The sequence below is a fragment of the Lipotes vexillifer genome, unplaced genomic scaffold (genome assembly GCF_000442215.2).
Source record: "Lipotes vexillifer unplaced genomic scaffold, Lipotes_vexillifer_v1.1 scaffold749, whole genome shotgun sequence".
NCBI classification, from domain to species: Eukaryota; Metazoa; Chordata; class Mammalia; order Artiodactyla; family Lipotidae; genus Lipotes; species Lipotes vexillifer.
Genome location: NW_006782834.1, coordinates 2,091,333 through 2,107,818, shown reverse-complemented (window position 1 = coordinate 2,107,818; position 16,486 = coordinate 2,091,333). Strand labels below are relative to the sequence as shown.

At 39.6% G+C, this 16,486-nt stretch overlaps 1 protein-coding gene across 1 annotated transcript in view; it reads right to left on the bottom strand.

The window, feature by feature from the left end:
- Positions 1-16,486, bottom strand: part of CCDC158 (coiled-coil domain containing 158) — an 84,307-nt gene that overhangs the window by 55,015 nt on the left and 12,806 nt on the right. Inside the window, exons 6-11 of the mRNA XM_007455419.1 lie at positions 15,044-15,154; positions 14,362-14,476; positions 7,888-8,007; positions 5,715-5,912; positions 4,555-5,037; positions 1,645-1,834 (exon numbers count right to left, since the gene is read on the bottom strand). Of these exons, the coding sequence (XP_007455481.1) occupies positions 1,645-1,834; positions 4,555-5,037; positions 5,715-5,912; positions 7,888-8,007; positions 14,362-14,476; positions 15,044-15,154 (1,217 nt within the window). The remainder of the gene's footprint in view (positions 1-1,644; positions 1,835-4,554; positions 5,038-5,714; positions 5,913-7,887; positions 8,008-14,361; positions 14,477-15,043; positions 15,155-16,486) is intronic.

Genomic DNA, 16,486 nt, shown 5'->3' with positions numbered 1-16,486 from the left:
GGCATTCATTGTTCACACATACACACACACACTTACTCAACTATCTATTTATTTATATTTATCTATTTATATATGATAGATAGATTTACATATAAAGGGAACAAACAGAGCCAAGACCTCTCTGCTGAGATCTAACTCTGTCTAACCAGACACTTCCATGTGGATGTCCTGGTGCCCGCAGACCAACGGTATCACACTGACTGCGTCTCACCCTCCTGCCTGCAAGCCAACCCCTCCTGGTTTCCTTCTCTCAGCTGTTGGTATCATTGTTCTCCCAATACTGCAAATTTAAAACCTGAAACACATACACAGGTCCCTCCAATCTCCAAAAATATTCTTAATTCTTCCCTCTCCTCTCCTTCTCACTGCCACTGCCTCAGTTCAAGTTATCATCACCTTTCCCTGGGACTACAGCAAAACCCTCCTTAACTGGGTGGCCTCTGTTCCTTTAGGCTTGCCTTTCTCTCTTTACCTGCCGACCATGTCCTTCTAACACGTAAATTTGATGACAAAAATCTCTTACTTAATATCTTTTGCTGGCTCCACATTGTCTGCCTCATTTCTTAGTCTATCTGTGGAAGTATTTTTACTTCCATAGATACTTCTGAGGTCACATTATGTTATTTTATGCCTTCATGCTTCTGCCCATAATGTTCTCTCTGCCTGGATTGCCCTTCTACCTCTTTTTCACCTGCCAAATTCCTTTTCCTCCATCAAGCCCAGTACAGATGTCCCCTCCTACAGGAGGCTGATTCTCTACCCTCTGCCACATGTGCAGCCAGCACACGTCCACTGTGCCTCACCCACTGTACTGTAACCTGTTCTATACGGGTCTGGTTCTCAACTAGCCAGGAGCCTCACTGTTGTTTCAAGGGCCCGTCTCAGCATCTGGCATAGTAAGTGTTCAGGAATCACAGATGTATGCGTGTGTTTGTGTGTGTGTGTGTGTGTGTGTGTGTGTGTGTGTGTGTGTGTGTGTGTGTGTATGAGAAGTAGATAATACCTATACCATACTATAGGTGAACTAGGAGTATTTCATTTTAAAATTTAAGGCCTTGGATTTTTCTGTTTCAAGAAATTTGCATAAGTCTGTTTACACGTGTTGCTTCGTTATTAAACATCTAATCAAGCTATCTGACTCAAAGGACTCAAGGTTTCCGCTTCCCTCACCCTCCTCTTGGAAACTCAGCAAAGAATTTTATGGACACTGAAGACTGACTAAAGCTAGTGGTTAATAAGTGCAAGCTGTGGGAGGGCTTCAAGGGGAAGCTTCAGGATTTCAGGTGTCCACTGGGACAGCATAATTATCCATGTTTGTAATTGGGATGAGGAACCATTCTTTCACATAGTCCTAGGATCCTCATTGAACTTCACAGATAGCACTCCTATTTTTTTTTTTTTTTTTTGTTGCAGTACTGGGGCTTCTCTCCGTTGCGGCCTCTCCCGCTGCGGAGCACAGGCTCCGGACGCGCAGGCTCAGCGGCCATGGCCCACGGGCCCAGCCGCTCCGCGGCACATGGGATCCTCCCAGACCGGGGCACGAACCCGCGTCCCCTGCATCGGCAGGCGGACCCCCAACCACTGCGCCACCAGGGAAGCCCAGCACTCCTATTTTTTAGCAGAATTTGAATTGGAGTAACATACCTGTAAGACTGTTTAACTCATTCCTATTAGCTTTCACCTCACTTAATAAATGATCTCTCTCTTGTCTGATGTCCTTCACTGCACGGAGCTGCTCAGAGCCTGCATTCACCAGCTTCACCTTTTCCAGCTCCAGGTCACTCACTCTGGCTTCAAGCTCCCGTATCTTTGCATCTTTTTTATCTTTCAAAATCTAAATATAGGGATAAACACAAAGGACAGAGTAAGAAATAAAAAAATAAAATATAAAGCAGCAATAGTAAGCTGGAAAACAAAAGGAATATTTTACTTCCTTTTAACCTTAGATGTTAATTCTCAGTATCACTGACCGCAACCCTTCATTATTCCTATTCTTTGTATTCATTCATTCAAAAAAAGGTATTGAACACCAGCACCTACTTTGTGCCAGGCTCCACTTTATCTGTTGGGGATAGCGTAGCAGGGGAGGTAGGGGAGGCCCTAGGTGAGCACCTCCTTGTTTTACTCCCCAAACACCTCACCTGCGAGGCTTCCCCTGCCCTGGCCGTGTACAGCAGTAATCAAACAGTGTCCTCGCCCGCGTGGGGCTTTACATTCCAGTGAGAGGAGACAGATGAAACAAATATTTAATAGCCAGATAACAATCAGGACAAAAAAGAATTAAAAAGGTGAGAGGGTAGAGAATGAACACAGGGAGGGGGCTGCTACGTGAGCTAAGTTGGTACGTGGAAGAGAGCCTGACTGCTACCCTGAGGAAAGCCTGCTAGGCAGGTTGGCTGTTGGCTGTTCTGGAAACTTGGATTTTGAGAGGATTCCCACCAGTCTAACTAATAAAAGTGGCCCACTCTGCCTAAACTGTTCTGCAAACAGAACTATTTATGCTGAACACCTGTTTTCCTTTCGGAAATTTCCTTTCGGAATTTCCTTTCGGAAATAACTGTATTCACCTGTCCGGTAAGGAGTACCTAAATGACCAGCCCCAGTATAAAAACGCTGCATACTGAGTCTCTAATGACCTTCCCTAGTTGGCAACATTTGACACATGCTGTCACAACTTGTTGCTGGGGGAATTAAGCATATCCTGCGTGACTGCCGGAGAGGACTTTTGGAAGTTTGTGCCTGGTTTCCTCCGTGTGCTTTTTCCCTTTGCTGATTTTGTTTTAGATCCTTTCATTGTAATAAATCCTATCCATGAGCATGACTATCTGCTGAGTACTGTTTGAGTCCTCCTAGTAAATGATCACCCTGTGAGTGGTCTTGGGGACCCTGCCACAGTTGGTCAGGAAAGGCTTCTCTGATGAGCAGAAACCTCAAAGAGGTAAAGGAGCAAGCATGTGGCAGGCTGGGGACAGCTCCAGGCACGGGTAATGTGTTCAAGGAACAGCCCTGGTCCAGGAGGATCCCACATGCCACGGAGTAACTGAGCCCATGGACCACAACTGCTGAGCCTGTGTTCTAGAGCCTGTGAGCCACAACTACTGAGCCTGCATGCCACAACTACTGAAGCCCGTGTGCCTAGAGCCTGTGCTCCACAACAAGAGAAGCCACTGAAATGAGAAGCCCACGCACTGCAAGGAAGAGCAGCCCCCGCTCACCGCACCTAGAGAAAGCCCGCGCGCAGCAACAAGACCCAATGCAGCCAAAAATATAAACAAATAAATAAATTATTTTAAAAAAAGAAAATCAATATTAAAAAAAGATTTGTGATATTCAGAGGCAGGGAAAGGATGGGGAGGGGAAATTGGATCAGGTGGTCAAAAGGTACAATGTTCCAGATATAACAGAAATAACTACACTAGTGATGTCATGTACAACATAATGACTATAATTAATACTGCTGTATGGTATATTTGAAAGTTGCTAAGAGAGTAGATCCTAAAAGTTCTCATCATAAGGGAAGAAACATTGTTTTATTTAATTGTTTTTGTATCTATATGAGATGATGGATGTTAACTTACTGTGGTAATCATTGCACAATATATGTAAATCAAGCCATTATGCTGTATACCTTAAACTTATACAGTATTGTGTCAATTATATCTCAGTAAAACTAAAAGAAAAAAATGAATTGTACGTGACTTGTCTCCTACTACTTACCGTGGCAGATACAGGTAACATAAAGCCTAGGAAATCAAATTTTTAAAAATTGGTTCAATAGTTTTAAATTTTGATAAATATTTACTGAGCACCTGCTGGGTGCAAGGCACAAAGTCCTGGGGCAGGGGTACAAAGATGAATAAGATGTGTACCCTGCTTGAAGAAGTCTGCAGTCTTATAGGGAAGAGGAGACATTGCTATTTACACACACACACACACACACACACACAGTGCAATACAGAACGTGATCCAGGCTATAACAGGTACAAATGCAGTATGATAAGGTTCAGAAGAGAGAGAACGGAATGGGGGAAGAGAACTAATATTTTCTAAACATCTTCCAACAGGCCAGGAACCAAGCTAAATAAATCCTTGATACATATTTTCTCATGTAAGCCTCAAATAACCCAATAGGTTTTGGGGGTTGTGTTTTGTTTGTTTGCTTTTTGGTTTACAGACATAGAAGCCACCGTTCAGCAAACAGTCCAGTGTTTTACAGTTGTTGAGTGGTGAGAGATGGGGTTCAAATTTAGGTCTGTTTGAGGAGGGACAGAATACTTCTTCAAACTGTGGGATCAGGAAAGGCTTCACGAAGAAGCTGGATTTTCTCTTTTGTGTCAGCAGTTCTGAACCATTTTGGGGCCATTCCTTGTGGAATCTGATAAAAGTACGGAAACTTTCTCACAAAAACATATATGCACACTGACACAAATACGTTCAAACAATTTCAGAGCGTCCACAGTCACCTTACAGAACCCCTTTCCAGTCAATTAGGTCATACTTACTCATGGGAAAAAAGATATTTCAGAAGCTAAACCACCAAAACACTCTACAGACCTTAACTTCCTGTAGCTCCAGTCTCCTATCATTGATCTCTTTCTCCAGCTGGGCTTTCTCTACTTGCATAGCGCCAGCCGTCCGTCCGTGCTGGCCCACTAGCTGCGTCATGTTTTCGATCTGTTGCCGCAGGATCTCGATCACTTTGTCCTTCTCTGCCATCTGCAGCTTGAGGGCCTCGCATTCTGCCTGCACGTTTCTGAGGTGACCCCCTTCATTCTTCAGATGCTGCAGCTCCTGCAGCTTCAAGTCCACCCGGGAGCGCAGCTTCATGATCTCCGAGTTGGTGGCCTCGATGGCTCTCTCTTTCTCCTGGAATGAAGCTGTCAGGTCCGACACCGTCCTCTCGGAGCTCTCCAGGCTCAACTGCTTGGCTGTCAACTCTTCTACTACCTTGCGGAGCATCTCTTTGGTGGATTCAAGCTGAGCAGTCAAGGAGGACACTTTTTCTAGACTTTCATTCTTTCCCTGAATTGCTGCCATCTGATTGTTGAAGAAGAATTTCATGAATTTAGGCAGACAGACAGAGGTCTCAAGAGATATGACAAGTTAGCTCAACAACGTGAAATCATGAATCTGACAGTGTCTCGCATTGTTCTGCAGTCAGAACCTCAGAGAGACCATAGACTGACATGTGTTAATTAGACCAAGGTGGAGAGGCCTTAATTGAATAATAATGCTCCTCCTCTAGAGTGGTTTTCTAGCGTTGGGAGGAGCTTGGCAAGTTTCCTCTGAGGACGTTTTCCACACCAATTTAAGTTAGGGTAACACTGGCAATAGTGGAGAGTGTGGTAGGATTGAAGACAAACTGCCCTTTCTATTTCCCTCCAACCTGCCCCTTAATTCCAGGGGAAAAACAAAAACAAAAAACCATCTGTTGGAAACCTTCAACCCTGCTGCTCCTCAGATCTCCCTATGGTTTGGTGCTTTTCTGAAATAAGCAATTACTAGGTTACCAATTTCTAGGCGGAAAGGAAAAGGAAAATTGGATGGGAGTTTCATTACACAACAATGGACAAAAACGAGATAAAGCTTAACATTTTAAATTTAACAAGTCGTCAAAAATATAGACATAAACAACAGGTTTTTATAAGTTGCTCACAGAATCCACAACTGTACTTTGGGGGAGACCAAGGAGGAGCCGCCCAGCCCTGCCTGACCTGCCGTTCCATCTGGCCCTGACACTCGCTCTTCATGGCCTTGAGGAGGGCCTCCAGGCGCTGCACCTCCATGTTCCTGTTGTCCAGCTCCCGCCGCAGGTGGTCGATGGTGATGCTGTTGCCTGTGTCCCGGTCCCACAGACGCTTATTCTGTTCCTTCTCGAGACTCAGCTCCTTCTCTCGTTTATGCAGATCAGCCTACAAGAAACGAAGATAAGCTTTTACCCTAGTATTAAATAATTAAAGTAAAATTCTTATTTTCCTTCCTTACATCATTTTTGGAGTTGCTATGTGATTTGAGAAGCCTTTGATTTTGGAATCTGATTCCCTTTTAATGGCTTGATAAAGAACAATATTTCCTAGAAAAATAACATTTTGTTTACTTGTAATTTCTAGCATTACACCTCAATGGACTAGACCCTAAATAGTATATAATGAAGAGGAAACTACAAATCATCCTGTTAAGTTTTTTTTTTTTTTTTTTGCTTTCGTGGGCCCTTTCACTGTTGTGGCCTCTCCCGTTGTGGAGCACAGGCTCCAGACGCGCAGCCTCAGCGGCCATGGCTCACGGGCCTAGCCGCTCCGCGGCACGTGGGATCTTCCCGGACCGGGGCATGAACCCGCGTCCCCTGCATCGGCAGGCGGACTCTCAACCACTGCGCCACCAGGGAAGCCCCATCCTGTTAAGTTTTGAATTTTCTAACAAAGGCATTATGCTTCACATCAAGTGTACTCCTGTAATAAAGAAAAGCTTGAAGGAACAGCAATAGTAATTTGGTTGACTGCTTCAGAAATAGCAGAATAGTGTCTGGTATTGGGATTGGAGGGGCAATTGGGTTGTGAATAGAATACCTCCCTCTTCAGTTACTCAAAAAACACATAGTGAGTGTTTACTGTTGGCAAAAACTCCATAGTCGGAGAAAGAGAAAAAAAAGACACACAGATATTCAGAGAACTTTTCACCCAGAGAGAGATAAATGAACAAATAACTGGAAGTGGCTTTTCACTGAAGAGACAGAGCTAATGAACAGCAGAGAGAAATGATCAAAAAGTAGATCAAATGCTTCAAGACGGCATCTAAGTTGGACCTTGAGAACAGCCTGGAGATGCAGAGATTAGGAAGAAGGGACTAGAAAGATGCACATGGGGTTTGCTTGGAGCACTGGGTGTATGTGGAGAGGAAGAGACTGGAAAGGTAAGCTGGGGCCAGATAATAATTGAAAGGCAGGGAGTCTGACTTTATGGGGAGAGTAATTTCTGAGTGGAAGAGAGACACAATCAGAGCTATAGTTTAGAAAGATGAATACAGGCTGGACGGAAGAGGGAAGAAACTAGATTTAGGAACCGAGTAAAGAGATGCTGCCACGCTGCGGGTATAATGAGGGGCTTGGATGAATGGGTAGTGGCAGCAAGAATGAAAAGGAGGGGATGGTTATGAGGACGGTTCAGACATTTAACCTCCAAGATTTTCAAATCAGATATGAGGACACTGGGATACACGCAATAGGAGGGAGAGAAGTGAGGATCATCCCAAGGTTTAGAGCTTCTCTCCCAGTTGCCAGCTCTCCCTTTACGGCACACTCTTCAAGCCCCATCGGCCTGTCCTCTACCAGCAGAGGGCGCTGTAGCCTGGAATAAGGTTGGGTGGGGAGAAAAGAACCCTATTCTATAGGACCTCTAATAAATATCACACGAAGGGGTACTAACATCTCCTTTCCTAAACTTCTCAGCCTGTCGTACCCCTAAACAGAGGGCAGAATCTGGCTCACTACTCTCAGAATCCTCTTTTCTTTCCTTCTAAAAAACTTTTTTTTACCTGAACTTGCATTTAAATTTTCTTTATACATAATTCGTATGTGTTTTGGATGTTGTTTGGCTTTGAAATGAACGCTCAACATGATTTCAATTTAGCAGAACACAGTACCTAATTGAAAGACTATGGGTGTTTGAAGATCGGCTTCACCTAACTTTTAAGCCCTAACAGTTCTGCTTAAAGTATAGAATACTATATTTTATATGTAAAACTTGAGTAGTGTCTAGGATATTGTGCTGTGTATAAATGGACAACTATGTTGTAAAATTTGTAATTTTACAAATGAAACTAGTTTTGTGAACTATTGTGGTAAAAATTTCCCAGAATTAATCTCATTCATATTTCAGAGCATCAACTTGCCAAGAGCTTTTGAAGTTGATCGTCCAGATTTCCAGATTCCTGACTGAACTGGTCACGTTCCGTCCGTGCTTCCGATAGTTCTGAGTTCGCAAGAACTAACTGCTTCTCCAGCTCTTCTATCTAAAAGGAAAGCACAAATCAGTCTGACTACATCAATGAGTAATATAAAATAAATATAGTCTTTGGAAAACAAATGGTATTATGTTGGGGCAATGGTATTATTTGGGGGGCAAAAATAAAGTTTATTGTGATGTATTTTGCAAAGTTTTCTAAACTTAAGATCTATGTAGAATTTAGCCAGACAAACTGACCAAAATGAAATACTTGGTACTGTTAGGTTAAGTCATGGTCTGTAATGCATCACTCTCATTTTCACACTATTCAAGATTTATCTTCTGTGAATATGTGTTCTATAATTTGGTATTTAAGGAAGCTTGATGTAGCATAAATAACATTCTGCAGAGCCCACATAAATTAACTATATTATACTTAGAAGAGCTATTTTGTTTCAGAATATCAGTGTCAATAATAAAAGGCATTGAATATAAAAGAATAAATGGTAACAAGTTTACAGTTACTGTCATTATTATATAATCACCCTATTTTGAAAGAATAAGTGAATTTATATTACAGTCCTCAATTCCTACGACTATAAAATGGGATAAGAATACCAATTTTAAAGGATTGCTATAGGTGTATTTTTCTCTTACAGACGGGCAGCTGTGACTGTGCATTTCTATGACATATGCCAGAAGGGCCATAGCTGTTAACAGCATCCCTACAGCTCTTAACCTGGAGGTGCAGTGCAGGCTAAAAGGTTAATAAGGTCTCAGACAATGTAGATTCTGGGTTTAGATTCTGGCACAGCTGTACAAACTCATAACTTAGACACAGATATTAAAATAATGAAAAACTATTGATACTTAGTGATATGTAGTAATCCCTGATCTTTAATGTGATACCTACAATAATATTTCATCATCCACTTTTCAGTAATAACAAATCTTTCATGTCTGCATAAATGTTACACATCCCTTCTTACTGCTAAGGCATCTATTGAACAGGCTTCCAAATCTACTGTCAAGAATAAAATTTATTGATTGGTTTGGATGCAACTGTGATTAAACCTTCTTAAAGAACATATGAGCAAGACTTTTTCTTAATGACTATTTTAAACTGGACTAAGTTCATTTAAGGTCTTCATTTATTAATTCAGCACACACTTATTAAGCACATTATATATAAACACATATATGCAACTATCTCTTTGATAAATGGTAAGTATGAATACTTGGAAGTTATCTGTGTGTGTGTGTGTGTGTATATATATATATATATATATACACATCTTTATCTACATACATACATACATGACTTAAGAAAATACTAACTTCAGGACTATCAAACAGTTTCAAATTTACCAACAGAGTGGTATTACAGCCTACAGGGACTGGAATATAAATTTTAATATATACATTGGCTATATTTTAAAACTGACTCTGTATTTGACTGCATGTTATATATAAAAAAGTATTTCACAGGAATTAGATAAAATAAAACATTAGGTGACCGACTGAAATGTGCTCATAGATTCTAATAATCCTATAAAGAAGTATTTTCACTCTTGTGCTCCTTTGGGGGCATACACAGAAAAAAGCCCTACAACAATTCACCCTCTGCGGCACAAGTAGCTTCCTAAGATAAATGAATGAATAATGTCAGTTGATATAACCTCTTCAGCTCTTTTATTATTGGGAAAGACTAACTCAGCACACTTAGTAAAGACAGTAGGAATAGTTAGGAAAAAACCCATAAACGTTCACGTTGCGTAGACAAATGTGATCAGACAGGAAATGTGATCTTACTAAGAGTCAAACACCTTGGGTTCTGAACCAGCTTCTGTCACATAAGCTCTCTGAGTCTATGATTTGAGTCTAAATTATACATTTTTCACCAATAATTTGAAAAGAGTATTCTAGATGATCTTTCAAATTCCTTTCAATTCTGCTACTAATACTTTTTAACACAAGAAGAACAGTATTAATGAAGCTGAAATTCTATCTTTTCCACCTGTCTTTGGGAACAAAATATGGTCAAAGGAACCATATTCTGAGCTATAAATTTAACAAGCACACTTTCAACTTGAAAAGTTACTCATATGACTAAAACAAATATCTTCTACTCCTAGTCTGGTGTAAAACCGTTTCTGTCTTTGAGCAAAGTATTTGTACATGCGCTTTAAAAGCTTCATTTAAGACTTGCTATTTTATGTCTGTTTTCACTTTTTAAGAAATCCTGGGTAACCATTTGATGTTAAAAATCTATGAGGCCAAAATTTTAAAAAGAAAAGAAAAAGAGTCAACTCGTAACTTTCTGTCTAAGTATCAGAAGTTCCTCCAGACCCCTGCAGGGTCTCTACATTTGTTTTATAGTTGTCAGTACTGACTCAACTGCTATAGCTCTGCTTTTACCTTTCACTTTTTAGAGTAAAAATATTTGTATTAATTAATCATATTCAAAAAGATAAATGGAGAGTGAAAGGGAAAACCATTGAAGTAGCAGCTGAGCTGATACAAACAGCTGTTAAAAACACTATAAAGAAAAGCCTTTTAAAATATCCGGAATAAATACTGACATCTGAGATATAGTAAAGGTTTTTTCTTTTTCTTTTTAAATAGCAGCACCGGTTTTCCCTTTCACCATCTATGAATCTACTTTTTGTTTTGGATCACTGGACAAATAGGTACTGGGATCTCATTCTAATCTTACAGTGATTTTAGGTATCACCAATCATGCCAAATTGTATCTTTTGTTTTCTGTGCTCAAAAAGACACAGTTATGGGGTAATAAGGGATGCTGCAGGTGAGCATGGAGGTGCATTGGCAGAACTATGCAGAGAGGTTTGCACAGAATCTTCCCGCACAGTATATAGCTCCAGCCAGTGCTACTAAATCTTCACTTTTTGAATATGAAATTCAGCCCCAAATGCTTTCAAAGTAGGAAAAATAAACTTAGAATCAAGATCATGAGATATTTTTGTTGTCAAAAAGCGAAAGTTAAGAGTAAAGCCAAATCTACAGAGCCAATAGTGACAGCTTCTACTGGTCCAATTTCGTAAAGGGGAATTCTGGAGGTTCTCCTAAAATGGAAAGAGAAGAATAGAAAAAAACATTACAGTAAAACACTTTTGTATGTCTGAAAGCTACGTCTAAAATGTTCTTTGAAACACAATTTCTATTTTCATCAATATGATCTGAAGAGAAACACTGCCCTCCTAAACAAGTTTTCTCTAAACTTAAGCATTTTAGCTGGGAAAGTTTTGTTCAGACCTGTCATGTCATCCGTTTTTTTAAAATAATAAATACTTTTTTTCTGAAGGAATCTGACCTCAGGAGAAAATACTAATACTGCCTGCCTCTCATAAAATATGTTGATGTATAATATCAACATACCCTTATAAGTCTCTTTTCTCACAAATCTCACTTTTAATCATAGCTTTTAAGTATTTTTTCCTTATTGTTATTTGGACAGTATATACTAAAATGTGCACTAAAGCAGTGGAAAATAAAATATATTTTAAAGTTTTAATAGGCTTTAGCAATGTAAGGTCAAGGTACATGAAAAATAAAAGAAATTAACAAAAGAATCTTTTAAAATTCTATATTCGATTACAACAAAAACATTTCATAACAATAGAATTTTTCATGAACCCAAAATGAAATACTTCTGTTAACTTGCTTGATCTTCTTTGCTCAGTTATGCCATGTATTATTTGTGTGTGTGTGTGTGGTACGCTGGCCTCTCACTGTTGTGGCCTCTCCCGTTGCGGAGCACAGGCTCCAGACGCGCAGGCTCAGCGGCCATGGCTCACGGGCCCAGCGGCTCCGCGGCATGTGGGCTCCTCCCGGACCGGGGCACGAACCCGTGTCCCCTGCATCAGCAGGCAGACTCTCAACCACTGCGCCACCAGGGAAGCCCTGCCATGTATTATTAATGCCTTTCAGGTCGGAGTATATTCAAATCTGTATTTACATGGCAGGGTAATCATCTCTCAGTGTTCCTTCACTAAAGGGAGTTACTGTTAAGAGATCCTTGTTAACCATCATCTAGGTGCCAACTCAGTTAGTTATTGTAAACTTGCTTTATTGTAAGTCTCAACGATCTGGATTAAAATTAATTAAACTAATATGCCCCCCTTATTTCCAATAACGTTGACTGTTTAAGACTGTTGAAATTCTTGGTGATCCATTGTTTATATTAGAGCAAAGTAAGACAATGATTTTAGTATTATGTTTGTATCTATATGACCTCAAAACACTCATATAAAAGGTTTGCAGTCATTCATCTGGATGCTTATGCTTCTAGAATGCTAAAGAGATAGACGTTTATAAAAACAAAAACTATTTTTGTATTGTTTGCATGTCAGTATTTGTTAAAATTTCCTACCATGCCCAAATTTAGAGTTGATCAGCCTGATGCTATATATCAGACCATATGCAGATTAGCAATGGGTGATAGCTTATGAAGGGGTCATTTTTCCAAGCAACATTACAAATGGAAAGCTATATCAATTTCAAATTATGTAAGACAAACAGGTGAGTTGAGTTTTATTTAGTACTTCGTGGCTTTTCAAAGGGTTTACTTTGTCAATAAACAATGAATAGTCTTTTCAAAATGGCCTGAGTATGATAAATGTCAGTTATTGTACTGTACTATAGTACAGCAGCTCTCCTATTTCCTTTCTCACTGTTGGATTGTCAGTGCTCAGCTGGGCCAAGGTGCCTACCTCCACTCGACCTGAGTAGTAAAGTAAAGCATCTTTCCACCCCACGCTGTATTGAAATCATTACCATCCTATAGGGTGAGATCAAGGCCTTTTGTGTAGGCTTGATCTGCCCAGAATGGGTTCGATCGATATTCCTGCTATCAATCTTCAGGGGAAAAGTTCACCCTGAGAAAAGAAACTAGAACACAAAAAGCAGGCCTCAGAGAAGCAGTAAAGAACAAATATTTCTCTCTGGGCTTTTGTTTCTTGGGTTTAGCCTTTAAGAAGTCTAAGGTTCCTCAAGGCTGCTTCCAGGTGGCAGTTGTTGAAATGACCTTGATACAAGAATCTAGGCCAAGAGCTAAGGAAGAGGTCTTGGTGAGCAGTGTTATTCACACTGCAACCCCGCAGTGAAAAATGAAGTCAACTTAGTGAGCATCAAATCAGTATCTGAAGAAAACAGAAAAGAGCCAGCGTCTTAAGTAATAGGGGTCAGTATTGCTTTGTGAAGTGTGCTTCAGTTGTATGTGTGTACTAGATTATATGGTAAACTATATTTCATGCTGTGGGTAGTGACCAAAAATGTCTGAAAGTCCCTGTAGGGGATCCAAATCTCATAACTGAGATTATATAGTTTCATGTTACTCTTTATTGTTTAGACTTCTATAGTAAATTCATGTCTAAATTTTCCATTCTTCTTTCAGCTGTGCCACAACGAATTAAAGTTGAGGTCTTTAAAGTTGAGAACCGAGGAGAAACAGCCCCCTCCTGTGGCCAGCAAATGGGTGACAGTGGTAATTACAGGAGGGGTTGCTCAAAGGCAGGAAAATATCTGGAAGAGTTAGTGCTGCAATACTCAATTGCTTCTTCCCATTAGGAGCTTTTTTCTTGTACTGTTACCCTGTAGAACTGGATTATTTTATAAAGAAAATCTGGCAGCTTCCTTATACTCTATTTCTTCCCAATCAACTAAGGAGTAGGAAATTAGCTACAAGTGGTTAGAACTGTAGGTTCTCTTATAGGTAGGATGATTATACGTAGAATTTATCTTCCAGACTAGGACATTTTGGAGATGAAAGGTGGCATTCACAAAACAGGACACTTATTTTGTGTCCTTGAAATTAACAAAAACCTAAGCTCCAGAAAAACGGTTGATAATGATAACGAATAGCTTGTCTTTAGCTATAGACAGGGAGAGAGCAGAATATTGTAGTAAATATTAATATCTAGGTTTAATAGGAACTGTGTGATGAGAAATGAAGATTTAGCTTCCTAATTACTTTTTATTCAGCCTAATCTTGAAGTGAACTCAGTTTGCTAGCCGCACAGTGATTAATAAGGAGGAGCTGAAGTAAGAGAGGAGGTTAGGCCCCAAAACGTTCCGTGGTCGGGGAGACCAGCTGGTATCAAAGTACCTGCTAAAGCTAAGCCTTGTAAAAGTAATTAAAACGGCCTTATTATTCACTTTTTAGAAACTTACTTGAAGGATGCAAAAAACTTTTCTAAGAATGAATTAATTTGAGCAAACAACTTAAAAACTGTTTTTCTATAGTAATTTAACATGTAGCTATTTAGCACCCATCTTATAAACTGCTTTTAATTTTAAATGATTGCTTTGATTCCTCATTTTCAAATAAACCATTAAAAACTGTATAATTGATTCTGTGTATAATAGTCGCTGGAAGCAGAGCAGCAAAATCTAAACTCACCTTGTCTTCATACGTCCTTTTGGCTTCCCTTAATTCAGAACGTAGCTGAGAAATAGTAGATTCCAGGTCACTGAGTTGACGCATATAGATTGAATTTTGGTTTCTTGCTTGTTCTCTAAAAAGGGTTTAAAGGGGGAATAGCAGCAAATAGCAGACTAAGAATAAGTGTGATGCCTAAGGGTTCTCTAGCTTTTAGATACTTCCACTAATTATTTAATATGGCATTATTAGGCCAATGGTCTTTTATTTTCCAAAACTGCTTATTAAAAGATTAAGTTCAAAAATGTTCACTGTTAAAGGTTAGGTGATGTATAAAAAGTTTCAACACAGGAGCTCAAACTATAAAGTTATTTATATGTATATATATAAAATTTATGTATATTTATACATACACACACATATATATAGTGTGTGTTTGTTTTATCCTATCAGTTGAAATGTAGACAATATCTAAAACACCCCGTCCCAAGAGGCCCAAATACTTGCCATAATACTTCTGATATGGTTTGAAGTATTATCTACATGTTAAGTAATCTTTTCTGTTTCTTTGAATGTTAGAAAAGTTTCACTCCCTGGAGAATCAATTACTAAGTAATTTTTTAAAAGATCTTAGAACAAAAAATTAATAAAAATAAAATGAAGATAAATGACTATCAATTTCAAACCACCAGGACACACATACTGAATGATTTCCAGTTGACTTTGGATACTATTGGCTTGGCTCCGAGCACTGCCAGCTTTCTCAGTAAGTCCTGCTTTTTCAATTTCATATTCACTTATTAACTGCTCAATCCTATAAAAAGAATGTGGTGATTGTTATTTGATACAGATTTTGCCTGACAATGAATTATTCTAAATATTAATGATTTTCAACACTCTCAAATTTAGTATTTTGTTTTAGCTTTGAATATGCTATTCTTTTTATAACAAGTATATAAATTAGATCCAGAATCCTTTATCCAAGTCCTTTGGGGGCAGTTAGGTTTTAGGATTCAGATTTTTTTTTTTTAATTTTACAATGGTAATAAATAACAGTACTAAATATCATGTGACACCCCCAGAGAGATCTAGGGAAGTGTCCTAGAAGCCAGACATTACTAACACAACAGTAGGTTTTTAAATATTCACGGTAACTCATAAAGACTATAAAAAAGCTTTACATTAGCTCAGGTTTTCCCAACAAATGAGTGACAAAGACTCTAACCTTGACCAAACTTTAGTCAGACTCCTCTCAGCAGTCTGTGCCTCCACCCCACTTAGTAAGAAGCCTAGGCTTAGTATGAATCTCGCTAAGTCAGTTTAGTAAGAAGCCTCTCACCTCGATGCCTCCTCCTAGTAATTTTCTATCCACTGAACCCCTCACCCTGCTTCTTGGCTATGAATCTCCATTTGCCCTTGTACTGGGAGCTGAGCCTCATCACTCTCTAATGCAAACTCCTGTTGCAATAGTCTTCAATAAAGTCTTCCCTACTTTTTAAACACGTGTCAGAATAATTTTTTCTTTAACATGAGTTTGCCACAAATCTATGAAAAAAAGAGTCTGTGCTTTAGAGCTTTATAGATTTTGGAATTGCTGATGAGAGATTATAGACTTGTGGTATAGTTTCACTATGATCTTCTATACCAGTGTTCCCCAACCTTTTTGGCACCAGGGACTGGTTTCATGGAAGATAATTTTTCCATGGACTAGGGCTGCGGGGGAGGAATGGTTTGGGGATGATTCAAGTGCATTACATTTATTATGCACTTTATTTCTATTATTACTACATTGTAATATATAATGAAATAATTATACAACTCACCATAATACAGAATCAGTGGGATCCCTGAGCTTGTTTTCCAATTGATTTATTATGGTCCCTGTGCAGTCAAACCTCTCTGCTAATGATAATCTGTGTTTGCAGCCGCTCCCCAGCACTAGCATCACCGCCTCGGCTCCACCTCAGATCATCAGGCATTAGATTCTCACGAGGAGCACGCAACCTAGATCTCTCGCACGCGTAGTTCACAGTAGGGTTTGCGCTCCTATGAGAATCTAATGCCACCGCAGATCTGACAGGGGGGCGGGGCTCAGGCGGTAATGCGGGCCATGGGGCGCGGCTGTAAATACAAATGAAGCTTCACT